The sequence below is a fragment of the Grampus griseus genome, assembly GCF_964374135.1.
Source record: "Grampus griseus genome assembly, chromosome: 1".
NCBI classification, from domain to species: domain Eukaryota; kingdom Metazoa; phylum Chordata; class Mammalia; order Artiodactyla; family Delphinidae; genus Grampus; species Grampus griseus.
In genome coordinates this window covers 174,920,446-174,937,379 of record NC_139017.1, presented here as the reverse complement: position 1 = coordinate 174,937,379, position 16,934 = coordinate 174,920,446, and the positions used below count along the sequence as shown (strand labels likewise).

The 16,934-nt window shown below is 41.4% G+C and overlaps 1 protein-coding gene across 3 annotated transcripts; it reads left to right on the top strand.

Moving 5' to 3' along the window:
• Nucleotides 1–6,168: 6,168 nt before the first annotated feature.
• Nucleotides 6,169–16,801, top strand: TARDBP (TAR DNA binding protein). Of its 3 annotated transcripts, none has more exons than XR_014296396.1 (7): nucleotides 6,169–6,246; nucleotides 7,211–7,462; nucleotides 9,538–9,701; nucleotides 10,319–10,459; nucleotides 12,914–13,084; nucleotides 13,472–15,694; nucleotides 16,468–16,801. XR_014296396.1 is itself a non-coding variant. In XM_082649041.1 (7 exons), the coding sequence occupies exons 2-7, from the start codon at nucleotides 7,225–7,227 to the stop codon at nucleotides 14,602–14,604; spliced, it is 915 nt and encodes a 304-aa protein (XP_082505167.1). In that variant the 5' UTR covers nucleotides 6,169–6,246; nucleotides 7,211–7,224; the 3' UTR covers nucleotides 14,605–14,766. The 3 variants fall into 3 exon arrangements, 2 of the variants coding, with proteins under 2 accessions (XP_082505167.1, XP_082505166.1); XM_082649041.1 differs by lacking the exon at nucleotides 16,468–16,801 and having other exon boundaries at nucleotides 13,472–13,616; nucleotides 14,549–14,766; XM_082649040.1 differs by lacking the exon at nucleotides 16,468–16,801 and having other exon boundaries at nucleotides 6,173–6,246; nucleotides 7,215–7,462; nucleotides 13,472–14,766.
• The last annotated feature ends 133 nt before the right edge of the window (nucleotides 16,802–16,934 follow it).

Below are 16,934 nucleotides of genomic sequence, written 5' to 3'. Positions count from 1 at the left end.
AAAAAAACAAAGGAATTAATAACTCCAAGAAAAACAAAAAGTTGCACAAGAAGAGCTACATCTTGGTTCAGCATTGAATAAAATTTATGTAGTCATAATAATGAAAACATTGAATGTGTATTTAACCAAAATTTGTGATATAAGTATATTAAGAGGATGGAGGAAATGATAATGGAGTGTGTGAGTTAAAAATCCTCACTGATCATAGAGGAAATCAACAGATAATTTCTAAAACAGGTGAATCAAAATATTGCAGAATAGCTTTATTATTTAAAAAATACGTAAGTAAATCCATAAGAAGCAACTAAAAGAATGGTTGGTTACCTCTGAAAGGGATAGGAGGGTTTTGGGAAGAGCATGGGATGGCAGTCTTTTGCTACTGGTGTTTTTGCGCTAATTGGATTTTTACAAAAATAATTTTAAAAATCTAAGACCTAGGCTAAATAAGGGAGGCAGATCTTAATTCTGGAAGGTTCTAAGACACTTCAATGAAAAGGAAAGTAAGTCATGATGAAATAAAAATGGCTTGCCTTGGTATTATATTATTTTACCTTTCAAAAATGCTTCTGACAACCAAGGCAGCAATGAGTACACCTAATGACCAGATTCTAGTTTCTAAATGTCTTTCCTGACTAAAAGGAACCAGGGCTCTTTAGAGTAATGGCTGATTCCAGGGCTGGCGCAGGGAAAGTATATGGTGAGACTGGAACACTTTCTTGTGCCAGGAAGCAAGAACGTACTCAAAGACTGAAGGGAACACATCAAAAGAACACAAAGCCAGTTTAAAGGGTTTCCCCAGGCCATAATTAGGACAATTTGATCATTAAAAACACTGATGACTGTAATTATTGCAAAACATTGAATAAATAAATGCCAAGAGTTCATAGTGACTAAAAAAACAGGAAAAAATTAAAATTAATTTGTTACCATTTGAGATGACTATTAGGTCAACCTACTCTGAAACTTGATAAAAAGTTAAGCATTTAGGGGGAACTGTAGTTCATCTCCAGTTAATGAAGGAAAATTCTTCTTTACAAAGGAATGTCGAAGAAATGATATATTTAAAATTTCGTCTTTTTGCAACCCCCAGTGAAGTAACTGAAACAGGCAGCGATCATTAGTGGATGCTAAAACCATTAAGTAAAAGGTTGTAGGGAAATGGCATATTTCCTTGTGCCAAAGTATCCAGAGATTACTTGCAAACTGCAAAGAGGGAAAATATACTTTTTCTGTGGAGGGATCCAGTGGTCACAATATTAACCAAAAGACCAGATTTAGCATTGCTGAAAGTGAGACAACCAGTCATTGTGTTCCTGATGGAGCGCAATGGGATGTACACGCCTTTACCCACAAAGTGTTCTGGCCGTTGTCTAACCTGAATGTGACCATGAGTTTAGACCTAACTTCCACTGTGCAGGAAAACAGAGGAGAGAGGAATGAGCTAAATAATGCCATGAGGAGCCAATCAGATGAATCCAGAATGTAGAGTTGACCCTTGAACAACACAGGGGTTGGGAGTGCCGACCCTCCAAAAAGTCGAAAATCCGAGTATAATTTATAATCTGTACCCGTGGTTCCTCTGTATTCGTGGTTCCCCTGTATCTGTGGTTCCCCAGCCTCGGATTCAACCAACCAAGGATCACGTAGAAGTGTAATATTTATTACTGAAAAAGAATCCATGTATAAGTGGACCCATGCAGTTCAAACCTGTGTTGTTCAAGGGTCAGCTGTACACATTCCACAAACTATCTGGCCAGATCTCTTTAAAAAGTCAGTGCCTTAGGTGGGGAGATTATTTTAGATTTAAAAAGACTAAAGGATATAATAACCAAATGTAATGTGTTAATTGGATCCTGGCTCAATAAACCAAATGTAAAAGACACTGTGTTGTGAAAATTTTGAATATGGACTAGATATCAGATAATATTAGGAAATAACTGTTAATTTTCTCTGGTGTAAAAGTGGTATTATGGTTATGTATGAGAATGTCTTTGTTCTTTTTTTATCTTTTACTATTTATTTAGGCTGCACCGGGTCTTAGTTCCAACATGTAGACTCTTAGTTGTGGCATGTGGACTTCTTAGTTGCAAACTCTTAGTTACATCATGCATGTGGGATCTAGTTTCCCTACCAGGGATCGAACTCAGGTCCCCTACATTGGGAGTGTGGAGTCTTACCCACTGGACCACCAGGGAAGTCCCAAGAATGTCCTTGTTCTTGGGAGATACAGGTTGAAGTATTTCCTGACTGCAGCTTAGTTTGAAATGGTCTGGCAAAAGTAGAGAGTTAGCCATATACACAGATAGATGAAGCAAATAGGGCAAAAGAGTCACAGTTGTTGCCTCTAAGTTGTGGCCATGCTGATGTTCTTGAATTGGACTGTTGCTTCAATTTTTCCATACTTTGACATTTTTCAGAATAAAAAGGTTTAAAACTGTTGAAGAAATAATGGGGAAAAAAAAGAAATAATGGAGCTAGAAAATCACAATTTTGCAACCATTCGAGTGGTAACTAATTAGGCAACAGTCATCCATGGATCCTAAAGCCAGTAGGTGAAAATTTGAAAACAAACAGGATATTTGGGGTCATCTCAGTGTATCTACCCATAGGTTTGGTTTTTTTTCCACACGGCTTGCAGGATCTTAGTTCCCCGACCAGAGACTGAACATGGGCCCTCAGCAGTGAAAGCGCAGAGTCCTAACCGCTGGACCACCAGGGAATTCCCTCCCATAGATTTATTAGTTCCAAAAGGGGGAAAATGGTATTTTTACAGTGGAGAATAGCAGTACAAGAAGGGCACAACGCTGCTTCTGTGGTATTCTTCCCAAAATTTTATATTATATTAATGTTAAAATTCCTGAATTTGATAATTGCACAGTACTGGGTTATACATATTATTATTATTTTATATATCTCTAGAGAGAGAGGGAGTGATAAAGCAAATGAGACAAAATTTTATCAGTTGGTGAATCTGGACAAAGGGTACACAGGAGTTCTGTCTACTATTCTTGCAACTCTGTCATGTTTTAAATTATTTCAGAGTAAAAAATTTTTAGGAAGGGCTTCCCTGGTGGCGCAGTGGTTGGGAGTCCACCTGCCGATGCAGGGGACACGGGTTCGTGCCCCGGTCCGGGAAGATTCCACATAACGCAGAGCGGCTAGGCCCGTGAGTCATGGCCACTGAGCCTGCGCGTCCACAGCCAGTGCTCCACAACGGGAGAGGCCACAACAGTGAGACGTCCGCGTACCACAAAAAAAAAAATTTTTAGGAAAACCTAAGTTAGACCTAGACTAGTTGGGGAGGCAGCTCCTAAAAATGTAGGGGTTAACAGAAAATTAAAATCTTTTTCTTAACTATTTTTTTTTTTTGGTTGCGCCGGGTCTTAGTTGCAGCCTGCGGGCTCCTTAGTTGAGGCACATGAACTCTTAGTAGAGGCATGCATGTGGGATTGAACCCAGGCCCCCTGCATTGGGAGCTCAGAGTCTTAACCATTGCACCACAAGGGAAGTCCCAAAAATTTAAATCTTGATAAAATAAAGTTACTTTTATTTAAATACCTTTATTACCTTGGCATTTCTTTTAGCTTTCAGGAATACTTGACTTCATGGAGCTGGCAGAACTGGGACTCCAAGGGAGGGGGTGGAATGTGAGAAGGCATGCACGCCCAAGTGACCGGGTTGCAAACTGAAGTCTGTTCCCTCTCTGGTTCTCTGGCCAGTAGCCTTTCTTTCCAGTTGAGACTCCTCATTCTTATATGGAAGCCAGTTCCCCAAAGAGCTGTTGGGGAACCCATCAGACCCTCAGCATCTGCCCAGCACTGGCACCCACATGCGTTATATCTCTTGGGATTGTTTTCCAATTATTCTGTCACCACCCTCACCTGGATTAGACCACTCCATCCAGGCCATGACTGGCTTCCAGTTTTCTTGCATGTCTTTACAGTATGGTTTTAGCACAGTGCTGAATAAGGCATAAAAGCTCAATATATCGTTTCTGATCCATTATTTTCAGAAAGCAATTAATAAACAGATACTTTTTGGCCTTCTAACAATCTTTGGGCTTAATGTGTAAGGGATATGAACAAACAAGCAAACAAACCAAGATAATTTATAAAGCAGATTTCAAACAAGTAGAAGTTTTGTGTTTTTTTTGAAGTATAGTCGATTTACAATGTTGTGTTAGTTTCAGGTGTAAACAAGTACAAGTTTTGACGACCAGTACTATCAAGCTGAAACCCAGAGATGAATTCCACTAGGAGTGGGAGAACTCCAGGGTCCAGCCTCCCTCTGGCCTTATCAATTCTCTTCCTGAAGGAGTTATTTACCTTCTTCAAGACTGTGTTTGCTGGTCTTCCCAAGTGGCCTGAAAACTTCTGGGACAAGGGACAGACTTTGTGGTTTTGTCCCTGTGTGACCTCTCTCCAGTTTCTGCACACTCAGCTCTGCCCACTTGCTGCAGGCATCCCAGGCCCCACGGAGTCGCCCACACTAAATGCCTCAGCCTCAATCTTGTCGGAGAGAATGGTCCAGGGAGGTGGACAGAGCACAGCTTCAGGATCTGACAAACCCTGGACAGTAATTTATGGACAGTGTGACATGCTCAGGCAATTTACACAGCCTCTGAGCCTCAGTTCCTTCTTCTGCAAAATGGGGGTAGTGGGAATTCCCTGGCAGTCCAGTGGTTAGGACTCCATGCTTCCACTGCAGGGGGCACGGGTTCAATCCCTGCTCTGGGAGTAGTAAAACTGACTTCTCCCCCAAAATGAATGGGTAGACTGTGATGACAGGCCTCTGTACTTCATCCAGTGTTTAGAAACCTTAGTGACAGTCAGGGGCCATCTGTCCTGCTTCATCCCCTGTGTGTTGAACTACCCCTGGGGGTGGGTAGGGGTAGCTCATTCTGACTGCCTCCACTCGCTCCTTTCTATCTCCCCAAGTTGGTTCAGGTATAATCTGCTCAATATGAACAGCAGGTATCAGAGATGGATGTGCAGGACTCAATATTTATTCCCTAGGAGGCTATAAGAAGCAGGAGGCACCAACTCCAGAGCCAGACTGCCTGGGTTCAAATCCCAGCTCCACCATCTACAGCCCTGTGAGCTTGGGCAAGGTTACTTAACCTCTGTGCCTCAGTTTCCTCATCTATAAAACAGGAATGATAACAATGACACCTACCCTATAGGGTTCTTCTGAGGATTAAATGAGTTAATGCATAAGTATAGAGTGCTTTGCTAGTACTGCATTTCATTGAATCTGGTACCCTGGTACACTAGGAAGTTAAGATTGTTGCCAATTAAACTAGGACATATCATCAGTGGAACTGGAACTGAAATCACATATTGATTTCAGAAATGTGAAACATAACATATGTCAAAATAGATGAAGTACACTATTATTATTAGCATACTTACCTGGAATACATTAGCATTAGAGTTAGGGGTCAAATCCCAGATTCACCATTTACTACCTGGGTGACCTTATTTATGCAAGATCCTGAGCCTCTCTGTGCCTCAGTTTCCTCCTCACCTGTATGTGCGGATAACATCAATAGCACCTACCATACATGACTGTTGGGGTAATTAAATATGTGAGGACTTAGGAAGTACCTGGTACACAGTAGGCACTATGATTGGTATTATTTAGAACAACGTTATTCTCTCCAGGTGTGGAGGTTGGCTGGGGAGAGAAGAGAGGACGAACCTGACTGGCTTTTTACGTAAAAAGGTCTTGGCCTCCGCTGCCCTCCCCAGTCTCGAAACGGTCAGGAGGGCCCAGGTGCCCCGCCCCAACCCGGCGCCCCGCCCCCGCCTCGCTCCGCCCGGCCCGGCACCTGAGCTAGTCTCGCGCACTTTAAAAGTGCGCGAGCTCCGGCCGAGACCCAGGGCCGGCGGTTGGTCGGGCGAAGCCATCTATTATGCTACGTGGGGGGAGCTAAAAGCCTACGCCTCCACGTTTTTTTCCATTTTTAGCTTTTCAGGCCCAGGTTCGGTCCCCTTTTAGCCTTCAAGTCCGCCCCCTATACTCAGACTCCGAGAAGGGCGTTCTGACTCTCTGGGGAAAGGGTCGTTGTGTCTCTGTGCGGCGGCCTCCCCCTCTGGACGGGAAACCGGTGGGAGAGGACGACGGCCGGAGGGGGGAGGAGGCGGCCCTAGCGCCATTTTGTGGGAGCGAAGTGGTCGCTGGGCTGCTGTTGGATTCGTCGCTGCTTCAGTTTCTCTGTCGGGCTTCCTAGCAGCGGCCTAGCGGGTGAGTCGCGGACGCTTCTCACTGAGGACGCCCTGTGTGCTTCGGCTCCCGCAGTGGGGCGGCCCCCGCCCCGGGAAAGGAGCCGTGGGGCCGGGCCTGCTTCATTCTGCCCGAGCGGGCTCGCGTGGGAGCGACGTTAGGGCCAGTCGCGGGGTGGCAGCCGGCGCCGAAGCAGGGACGCCGGGCCCGCGGAACCGTGCAGCCCGAGGCAGAGGTTTGGCCTGGCTTCCGAGCCCGGGCACTGCTTTGTGCCTTCGTACTTTGCGCCAGGACAGCGATTAGGCCTGGTGCCCCAGCGGTCCCACCCCGGCCGCGCTTAAAAACTCCTCCCACGGTTGTCACGCACTGGCTTCTGGGAGGTGGCGGTCCGCGTCGCGAAGGACCTGTCGCCGCTGTCATTGCGGCTCAAGTTTGGAGAGTCCCCACATTTGGAACAGGGAGGCACTTTTCCCTTGTTCTCTTCATCTCGTTCACTGCTTCTATTTAGTTCTCAAAAGACTTAGTTTCTGCATCGCTTACTTAGGGAAATCCACTTTGACGTTCCCCTCACACACATCTCAACCAGTTTAGTTTCTTCCCAGTCCCCAAGACTACTTTCCAGTAGCATAATCACGATTGTAATAAAATAATTACTTGTTTGCTTTCTTTCTCCTGCTTATCTCCCCCTTTGCAACCAGCATGCCAGCTGGGACTGTGGTTTCACACAGTGACTAGTTGCAGCACCTGATGGATAGTAGGCACTCATCAAATAATGAATGAATGAACTAGCAAGGCATTGCATTTTAATAGGAATAGCTATCTTTGCCTGTACCTCGTCATTTTTCAGGGATAACCAACACCTATAAGAATCCAAACACCGAGAATTTTTCTGGCAGTCAGAACAATGACATGGTAGTGGTATTAGTCAGCTGGGATAATTACTTTGACACAAGTGTTGGTCATTCGTATCTCTTTTCCATTTAAGCAAGACAAGCAAAGATGTCCGAATATATTCGGGTAACCGAAGATGAGAATGACGAGCCCATTGAAATACCATCAGAAGACGATGGGACAGTGCTGCTGTCCACAGTCACAGCCCAGTTTCCAGGGGCATGTGGGCTTCGCTACAGGAATCCAGTGTCTCAATGTATGAGAGGTGTCCGTCTGGTAGAAGGAATTCTGCACGCCCCTGATGCTGGCTGGGGGAACCTGGTGTATGTTGTCAACTATCCCAAAGGTTTGTTGTCATTTGGTTTTGCAGTGATGCTAAAGTATAAACTATAGGTCTGTGCCTCGTTCTAAGTCATAGGTCATGGTCTCTTCATGGTGAACCGTCTCCTGTAGCCCAAGTATTTCTTTAAACGTTACCGTCAGACAAGTTTGAAAGACCACTAGTTTACATTAGTGAAAATTGGAAATTACAGGACATTTTTTAAAGACTGTGTGTTTAAACAATTATCTGGACTAACGTTGCTGAGCTAATGTGAAATTTAAGGAATTAAGAATGCTTTGCAGTTGTACCAGTCTGTTGTAAACAGATTTTTCTGAAGTGCCTCAGTATTTTGGTTTGGTCTTTGTCCTTGCAGGCTTACATCACTCATCCAGCTAATCTTTTTTTTTTCCTCCTTAAATGAACATCAGTCGCAGTAGCCCAAATCTTGAATTAGTGCAGTCGTAATGATAATTTTGGGTTCTGGTCTTATTCTCACTGCCCCTTATCAATGATGTTTTTAATCTAAAAGGAAGCATGAAGATGTAGAAGTGAGCGAAGGAAATGAGTACATTTTAGCAGTAGGAGTGTGCTAGTTGGTAGATCTGTTACTTTTTTTTTTTTTTTTTTTTTTTGCGGTACGCGGGCCTCTCACTGCTGTGGCCTACCCCGTTGCGGAGCACAGGCCCAGCGGCCATGACTCATGGGCCCAGCCACTCCGCGGGATGTGGGATCTTCCGGGACCGGGGCACGAGCTCGTGTCCCTTGCATCGGCAGGCGGACTCTCAACCACTGCGCCACCACGGAAGCCCGTGTCTGTTACTTTTATTGTAATGTAATATTGCAACAAAGTCATATTATTTGGTCAGTATTTAAGACGTTGCATCAATAAATTTTTTTATATATCAAGAAAATTCTTAATAGCATCAACTTGATTTTTTTTTTTAGTATGTAGTTTCTTGATCCATTGGCTGTAGATTAATATTTACCCAAACTTAAAATGTCATTTATGTAGTAATGTGTCGATGTAGGTTCATGCTTGTGACAAACATACCACCCTGGTGGGGGATATTGATGCTGGGAGGGCTCTGCAGGTGTGGGGAGCGGGGGTATATGGGAAGTTTCTACCTTCCTCAGTTTTGCTGTGTACCTGACAGTACTCCAAAAAATGGTCTGTATGTCTGAATGTCATTTAGTTCCTCTTCCAAATACTGATTTTTTAAGATAACCTTAGGTTTCCTTTTTTTTTTTTTTTTAATATTTATTTATTTTTGGCTGCATTGGGTCTTTGTTGCTGCGCGCGAGCTTTCTCTAGTTATGGTGAGCGGGGGCTACTCTTCGTTGCGGTGCGCGGACTTCTCATTGTGTTGGCTTCTCGTTGTGGAGCACGGGCTGGAGGCGCATGGGCTTTAGTAGTTGTGGCTCGCAGGCTCTAGAGCACAGGCTGAGTAGTTGTGGTGCATGGGCTTAGTTGCTCTACGGCATGTGGGATCTTCCTGGACCAGGGCTTGAACCCATGTCCCCTGCATTGGCAGGCAGATTCTTAACCACTGTGCCACCAGGGAAGTCCAGGTTTCTTTTTTATTACAAAAGTAACGTGAGTTCATTGCTGAAAGTTTAGAAACGAAACAGAAAGAAAATTGAAATCACTCTTAGATCCACAGCTGGAGATAAAAGTTGCTAATTTTTTAGTAGTCTTCAAGTTATAGGCCTTAAAATAATCACGCAGATATATTTAATAGGCACAAAGATAGTATCACAGTTATTCAACCTGTTTTTTTTCCTTCCTTAATGTATTTTAAAGTGAAAGTGAAGTAACTTTTGTTTTGATACACCTTTTTAGAGGGGAGAACATAACAATTGTAATCTTGAGACATTATGGAACCAGAGGTTGGAATCCCTAGATTGGCTCCAGAAAAGCACCTTAGCCACTTATTCAATTCTTATTCTGTCTGTGAGAGCTAACATCACTCTTTGGCAAAAGTTTCCAGCGTCTTAACTGTTCTGAGAATGTTTTTGCTTCTCATTTCTAGAAGAAGAGGGTGTGTGTTTTACGAAGTGTTTAATGAAAGTTCTGAAAGGTTTCTGCTCATTTTGTTTAGATAACAAAAGGAAAATGGATGAAACAGATGCTTCATCAGCAGTGAAAGTGAAAAGAGCAGTCCAGAAAACATCTGATTTAATAGTGTTGGGCCTCCCATGGAAAACAACTGAACAGGATCTAAAAGAATATTTTAGTACCTTTGGAGAAGTTCTTATGGTTCAGGTAAACTTTGATTTCATTCAACAGTTTTTCAGTGAATGAGCACCCAGAATTCTTGTTGTTTTAGTGACGCTGCCTTTCATGTTCAACAGGTGATATATTTTTTTTTATAAGTTTTCTTGCTTTTTTTTTCTCCAAAGAAATTTATTTATTTTTGGCTGCATTGGGTCTTCTTGGCTGCATGTGGGCTTTCTCTAGTTGCGGCGAGCAGGGCCTACTCTTCGTTGCGGGGTGCAGGCTTCTCACTGCGGTAGCTTCTCTTGTTGCGGAGCATGGGCTCTGGGCGCACTGGCTTCAGTAGTTGTGGCACATGGGCTCAGTAGTTGTGGCTCACGGGCTCTAGAATGCAGGCTCAGTAGTTGTGGCACACGGGCTTAGTTGCTCTGCAGCATGTGGGATGTTCCTGGAGCAGGTCTCGAACCCATGTCCCCTGCATTGGCAGGCGGATTCTTAACCACTGCGCCACCAGGGAAGTCCCGATGATACTTCTAATATTTGTTATGTGTATACGTAAGGGGCGCTGAAAAGAAATATGGTTTATACTATTTCCCTTCATGTATGTACTCTGAGTTGGTTATGTGTGTGTGTGGTTTTAGTAAATTTAAATGATTTTTTTCTAGGTCAAGAAAGATATTAAAACTGGTCATTCAAAAGGGTTTGGCTTTGTTCGTTTTACGGAATATGAAACCCAGGTGAAAGTAATGTCACAGCGACATATGATAGATGGACGATGGTGTGACTGTAAACTTCCAAATTCTAAGGTACTTTGCTCTTTTTTTTTCTCTGCTTTGGCCATTTTTGCTGACAGACTTACTTAGAAGACACTGTAAAATAAAACGTTACAGTTGGAAAATGTAGTGGCAGGGTGTGTTCTTGAAATCTTTTGCCTTGTTAAAGTCTCAGGACCTTAATGCATGCTGAATATTTTATATGTTTGTTTGAAATATTTAGTTCATTGCTCCTCCAAACTAAAACGTTTTTCGTTTTGTTCTTCCTTTTCTCTTGTTATTTTTAGTGATTTAACAATTTCTTACATAGTTACATGTTAATACAGGCAATTAGAATATGTTAATCTTTTTAAAAAGCCTAACTTATTCCAAGCAAGCAAGACTTGCTTATTTGGAACATTATCATCTTTGCCAAGACATTTCTTAATCATCAACTTTCCTTAATCCAAATATACTTTCATCAAAGTGTAAGACACTGATGAAAGAAATTAAAGATGATACACACAGATGGAGAGATATACCATGTTCTTGGATTGGAACAGTCAACACTGTGAAAATGACTATACTACCCAAGGCAATCTACAGATTCAATGCAATCCCTATCAGACTGCCAATGGCACTTTTCACAGAACTAGAACAAAAAAGTTCACAATTTGAATGGAAATACAAAAGACCCCAAATAACCAAAGCAATCCTGAGAAAGAAAAACGGAGCTGGAGGAGTCAGGCTCCCGGACTTCAGACTATACTACAAAGCTACAGTAATCAAGACAGTGTGGTACTGGCACAAAAACAGAAATATAGATCAGTGGAACAGGATAGAAGGCCCAGAGTTAAACCCACGCACCTGTGGTCACCTTATCTTTGACAAAGGAGGCAAGAATATACAATGGAGAAAAGACAGCCTCTTCAGTAAGTGGTGCTGGGAAAACTGGACAGCTACATGTAAAAGAATGAAATTAGAACACTCCCTAACACCAAACAGAAAAATAAACTCAGAATGGATTAAAGACCTACATGTAAGGCAAGAAACTATAAAACTCTTAGAGGAAAACATAGGGAGAACGCTCTGTGACATAAATCACAGCAAGATCCTTTTTGACCCACCTCCTAGAGAAATGGAAATAAAAACAAAAATGAACAAATGGGACCTAATGAAACTTAAAAGCTTTTGCACAGCAAAGGAAACCATAAACAAGACGAAAAGACAACCCTCAGATGGGAGAAAATATTTTCAAATGAAGCAACCGACAAAGGATTAATCTCCAAAATTTACAAGCAGCTCATGCAGCTCAATATCAAAAAAACAACCCAATCCAAAAATGGGCAGAAGACCTAAATAGACACATCTCCGAAGAAGATGTACAGATTGCCAACAAACACACGAAAGGATGCTCAACATCCCTAATTGTTAGAGAAATGCAAATCAAAACTACAATGAGGTATCATCACCTCACATCAGTCAGAGTGGCCATCATCAAAAAATCTACAAACAATAAATGCTGGAGAGGGTGTGTAGAAAAGGGAACCCTCTTGCACTGTTGGTGGGAATGTAAATTGATACAGCCACTGTGGAGAACAGTATGGAGGTTCCTTAAAAAACTAAAAATAAAACTACCATACCACCCAGCAATCCCACTACTGGCCATATACCCTGAGAAAACCATAATTCAAAAAGAGTCAGGTACCACACTGTTCATTGCAGCTCTATTTACAATAGCCAGGACATGGAAGCAACCTAAGTGTCCATCAACAGATGAATGGATAAAGAAGATGTGGCACATATATACAATGGAATATTACTCAGCCATAAAAAGAAACGAAATTGAGTTATTTGTAGTGAGGTGGATGGACCTAGAGTCTGTCATACAGAGAGAAGTAAGTCAGAAAGAGAAAAACAAATACCGTATGCTAACACATATATATGGAATCTAAAAAAGGTTCTGAAGAACCCAGGGGCAGGACAAGAATAAAGACGTAGACGTAGAGGATGGACTTGAGGACATGGGGAGGAGGAAGGGTAAGCTGGGACGAAGTGAGAGAGTGGCATGGACGTATATAAGGTAAAATAGATAGCTAGTGGGAAGCAGCCGCATAGCACAGGGAGATCAGCTTGGTGCTTTGTGACCACCTAGAGGAGTGGGATAGGGAGAGTGGGAGGGAGATGCAAGAGGGAGGAGATATGGGGATATATGTATATGTATAGCTGTTTCACTTTGTTATAAAGGGGAAACTAACACATCATTGTAAAGCAATTATAGTCCAGTAAAGGTGATAAAACATATATATATACTTTCATCAACTTTAAAATTTTATTCTTCATTGAAGTCTTATAAGAAGTGCTAATGCAAAAAATAAGAATGTACCTACTTTTTAATGACTCATCTAATATAAAAGGCAGATAGGTTGTATTACATCTTCTACCATAATGCTGTTTTCATTGCTCATAAAATATTTCTGATGGTTTTCTTCCTTTCAATTTGACCAGCAAAGCCCAGATGAGCCTTTGAGAAGCAGAAAGGTGTTTGTTGGGCGTTGTACGGAAGACATGACTGCTGATGAGTTGCGGCAGTTTTTTTGCCAGTACGGAGAAGTGGTAGATGTCTTCATTCCCAAACCGTTCAGGGCTTTTGCCTTTGTTACATTTGCAGATGATCAGGTATTTTCTCTTAATAATTTTGTCCCAGCTAATTAGGTAATTTCTGTGGAACTTTGCCCTTCCAGCTAATTGCCACCCTTAGCTAAGCTCTCTGACCTTGTACGCTGTGGGGTATATGGGCCTAAACATTTGTGATAAACCCCTTAGATATTTTTTTAGTATGTGAGGTTTAAGTGGGGATGTTACATGTCCTTTGAAAAAGAACTAAAAAATCCCTGCTGCCATTACTAAAGCTAAAGGCTATTTTATGGTTTTAAATGAAATAAGTGTTCATTGCTTATTTTTTCTCCAGTTTAGATGATGGCTTGAAATCTAAGTTTTATTGCTACTTTGATGTATGAGTCAGTGGTTTAATCTCCTTTATTTGCATCCCTTATTTTTTTGTAGGTTGCCCAGTCTCTTTGTGGAGAGGACTTGATCATTAAAGGAATCAGCGTACATATATCCAATGCTGAACCTAAACACAATAGCAATAGACAGTTAGAAAGAAGTGGAAGATTTGGTGGTAATCCAGGTGGCTTTGGGAATCAGGGTGGATTTGGTAACAGTAGAGGGGGTGGAGCTGGTTTGGGAAACAATCAAGGTAGTAATATGGGCGGAGGGATGAACTTTGGTGCTTTTAGCATTAATCCAGCAATGATGGCTGCAGCCCAGGCAGCTCTGCAGAGCAGCTGGGGTATGATGGGCATGTTAGCCAGTCAGCAGAACCAGTCAGGCCCATCAGGTAATAACCAAAGCCAAGGCAACATGCAGAGGGAGCCAAATCAGGCTTTTGGTTCTGGAAATAACTCTTATAGTGGTTCTAATTCAGGTGCAGCAATTGGTTGGGGATCAGCATCAAATGCAGGGTCAGGCAGTGGTTTTAATGGCGGCTTTGGCTCAAGCATGGATTCTAAATCTTCTGGCTGGGGAATGTAGACATTGGGTTATCGTTAGTTGGTATAAACTGGTGGGAATTCAGATTTTTCTAAACTCATGGTAAGTATATTGTAAAATACGTATGTACTAAGAATTTTCAAAATTGGTTTGTTCAGTGTGGAGTATATTCAGCAGTATTTTTGACATTTTTCTTTAGAAAAAGAGGAAGAGCTAAAGGAATTTTATAAGTTTTGTTACATAAAGGGTTGAAATATTGAGTGTTTGAAAGTGAACTGCTGTTTGCCTGATTGGTAAACCAACACACTACAATTGATATCAAAAGGTTTCTCCTGTAATATTTTATCCCTGGACTTGTCAAGTGAATTCTTTGCATGTTCAAAATGGAAACCATTGGTTAGAACTACATTCTTTTCTCCTTGTTTTAATTTGAACCCCACCATATGGATTTTTTCCTTAGGAAAATCTCCTTTTTGGAGATCATGGTGTCACAGTGTTTGGTTCTTTTGTTTTTTGTTTTTGTTTTTTAACACTTGTCTCCCTTCATATACAAAAGTACAATATGAAGCCTTCATTTAATCTCTGCAGTTCATCTCATTTCAAATGTTTATGGAAGAAGCACTTCATTGAAAGTAGTGCTGTAAATATTCTGCCATAGGAATACTTCCGTCTTCATGCTTTCTCATTCAAGAATTCGTCACGCTGCACAGGCTGTGTCTTTGACGGTGGGTGTCCCATTTTTATCCGCTACTCTTTATTTCATGGAGTCGTATCAACGCTATGAACGCAAGGCTGTGATATGGAACCAGAAGGCTGTTTGAACTTTTGAAACCTTGTGTGGGATTGATGGTGGTGCCGAGGCATGAAAGGCTAGTATGAGCGAGAAAAGGAGAGAGCGCGTGCAGAGACTTGGTGGTGCATAATGGATATTTTTTAACTTGGAGAGATGTGTCTCTCAATCCCTGTGGCTTTGGTGAGAGAGTGTGCAGAGAGCAATGATAGCAAATAACGTACGAATGTTTTTTGCATTCAAAGGACATCCACATCTGTTGGAAGACTTTAAGTGAGTTTTGTTCTTAGATAACCCACGTTAGCTGAATGTGTTAAGTGAAACGATACTTGTATTTCCCCTACCCCTTTGTCAACTGCTGTGAATGCTGTATGGTGTGTGTTCTCTTCTGTTATTGATCTGTAAGTGTGGTAATGTGAACTGAAGCTGATGGGTTGAGAACATGGACTGAGCTTGTGGTGTGCTTTGCAGGAGTACTTGGAAGCAGAGTTCACCAGTGAGCTCGGGGTGTCTCAAAATAGGGTGGAAGTTCTAATGTCTGTTAGCTACCCATAAGAATGCTGTTTGCTGCAGTTCTGTGTCCTGTGCTTGGATGCTTTTTATAAGAGTTGTCAATGTTGGAAATTCTTAAATAAAACTGATTTAAATAATATGTGTCTTTGTTTTGCAGCCCTGAATGCAAAGAATTCATAGCAGTTAATTCCCCTTTTTTGACCCTTTTGAGATGGAACTTTCATAAAGTTTCTTGGCAGTAGTTTATTTTGCTTCAAATAAACTTATTTGAAAAGTTGTCTCAAGTCAAATGGATTCATCACCTGTCATGCATTGACACCTGATACCCAGACTTAATTGCTATTTGTTCTTGCATTGTCCAAAGTGAAAAGTTTTTTTTTTTTCTTTTTAAATCTAGTTTTTAATAAGTCTGGGTGACCGCACCTAAAATGGTAAGCAGTACCCTCCAGCTTTTTCTTAGTGCCTCTGTGCATTTGGGTGATGTTCTATTTACATGGCCTGTTATAAATCTCCATTGGGAAATCATGCCTTCTAAAAATACTCTTATTTGGCGGAGTGGGCAAAACAATGGTAATTATTTTAAAATGCTTTGTAGCAAAGCCTATCAATTGAAGGGACTGTCAGCACCTTTCTAGTTGGGGATTTGAAAAGTGGAATTAATTGCAATAGGGATAAAGTAGAAGAAACCACAAATTATCTTGTGCCTGAAATCCATTAAGAAGCCTGATAGCTTTAAGAACTAGCAGGGTGGGTTGTCTGTCTGTGGAAGTGTTAAGTGAAATGGGCTTTGTCTTCCAAAGGTGGGGAAATAGAGTAATGTTGAATAAAATCGCTTATAAAACTCAGATTAGACTCTCACGATGCATTGTTAAGTATGTAAAAGCAATAATATATTCTCTGTTGTACTTAAAATGTAACTAACTTCTATGAGAGTTGAGCTCCTTTTCTAATGGAAGAATGTAAGTTTTTGTGCTGATAATTTACTTGATGCCCTTATCTAATTAGATTATGATAAATAGGTTTGTCATTTTGCAAGTTACATGTTTTAAACTTAAAAATGAAGTCGTCCTTTAGACTTACGGTCGCCACATTGTTTTATTCAGTTTCATCTGTAAAAGGATCTTGCGTTGTTTTAATTTTTTTTTTTTCTGCATCTAAATTGCATGATTTCCAAATCCTGTACCATCTGAATTTTGCATTTTAGCACTTGCACTGTTACTCAGCAGCAGTAACATGGTAACACTTAAAATGGTATTCGGGGACCTCCAAAGACTAAACTGACAAGCCTTCAAGGAGCCCAGGGGTAAGTTATCTTTGTCAATGGCATGGTTTTGATCCCTTATTTACACTTGTGTAAATCTAGTTACCAGTCTTAGAAGGCTTTCAATGTTGACTAGCCTTCTGTTAACATGTTTATGGTACTGCATAGCTATGGGTATTTAATTCTACCCTAAAGAAAAAAAAAATGAAGTTTAGAAGTAAACTATTTGGCAGAGATTTGTTTTTAAAGTCTATTTGATCATCTAAATGCATTCATTCTAAAAAATTTTTGAACCAGTTGAATAAAAATTTTTGTTGCCACCACAGTTTAGTGTCTGGAGTCTTACTGGAAAAACAGTTTCTTTTTGTTTTTAATGTGACAAAGATGCTGGAAAGTTACCTTTAAAAAGT

Coding starts and splice junctions, on each gene's coding strand:
- TARDBP (XM_082649040.1), top strand. CDS start 7,225: ATGTCCGAATATATTCGGGTAACCGAAGATGAGAATGACGAGCCCATT. Junction 7,463..9,537: donor TGTTGTCAACTATCCCAAAG/GTTTGTTGTCAT, acceptor CATTTTGTTTAG/ATAACAAAAGGAAAATGGAT. Junction 10,460..12,913: donor GTAAACTTCCAAATTCTAAG/GTACTTTGCTCT, acceptor CAATTTGACCAG/CAAAGCCCAGATGAGCCTTT.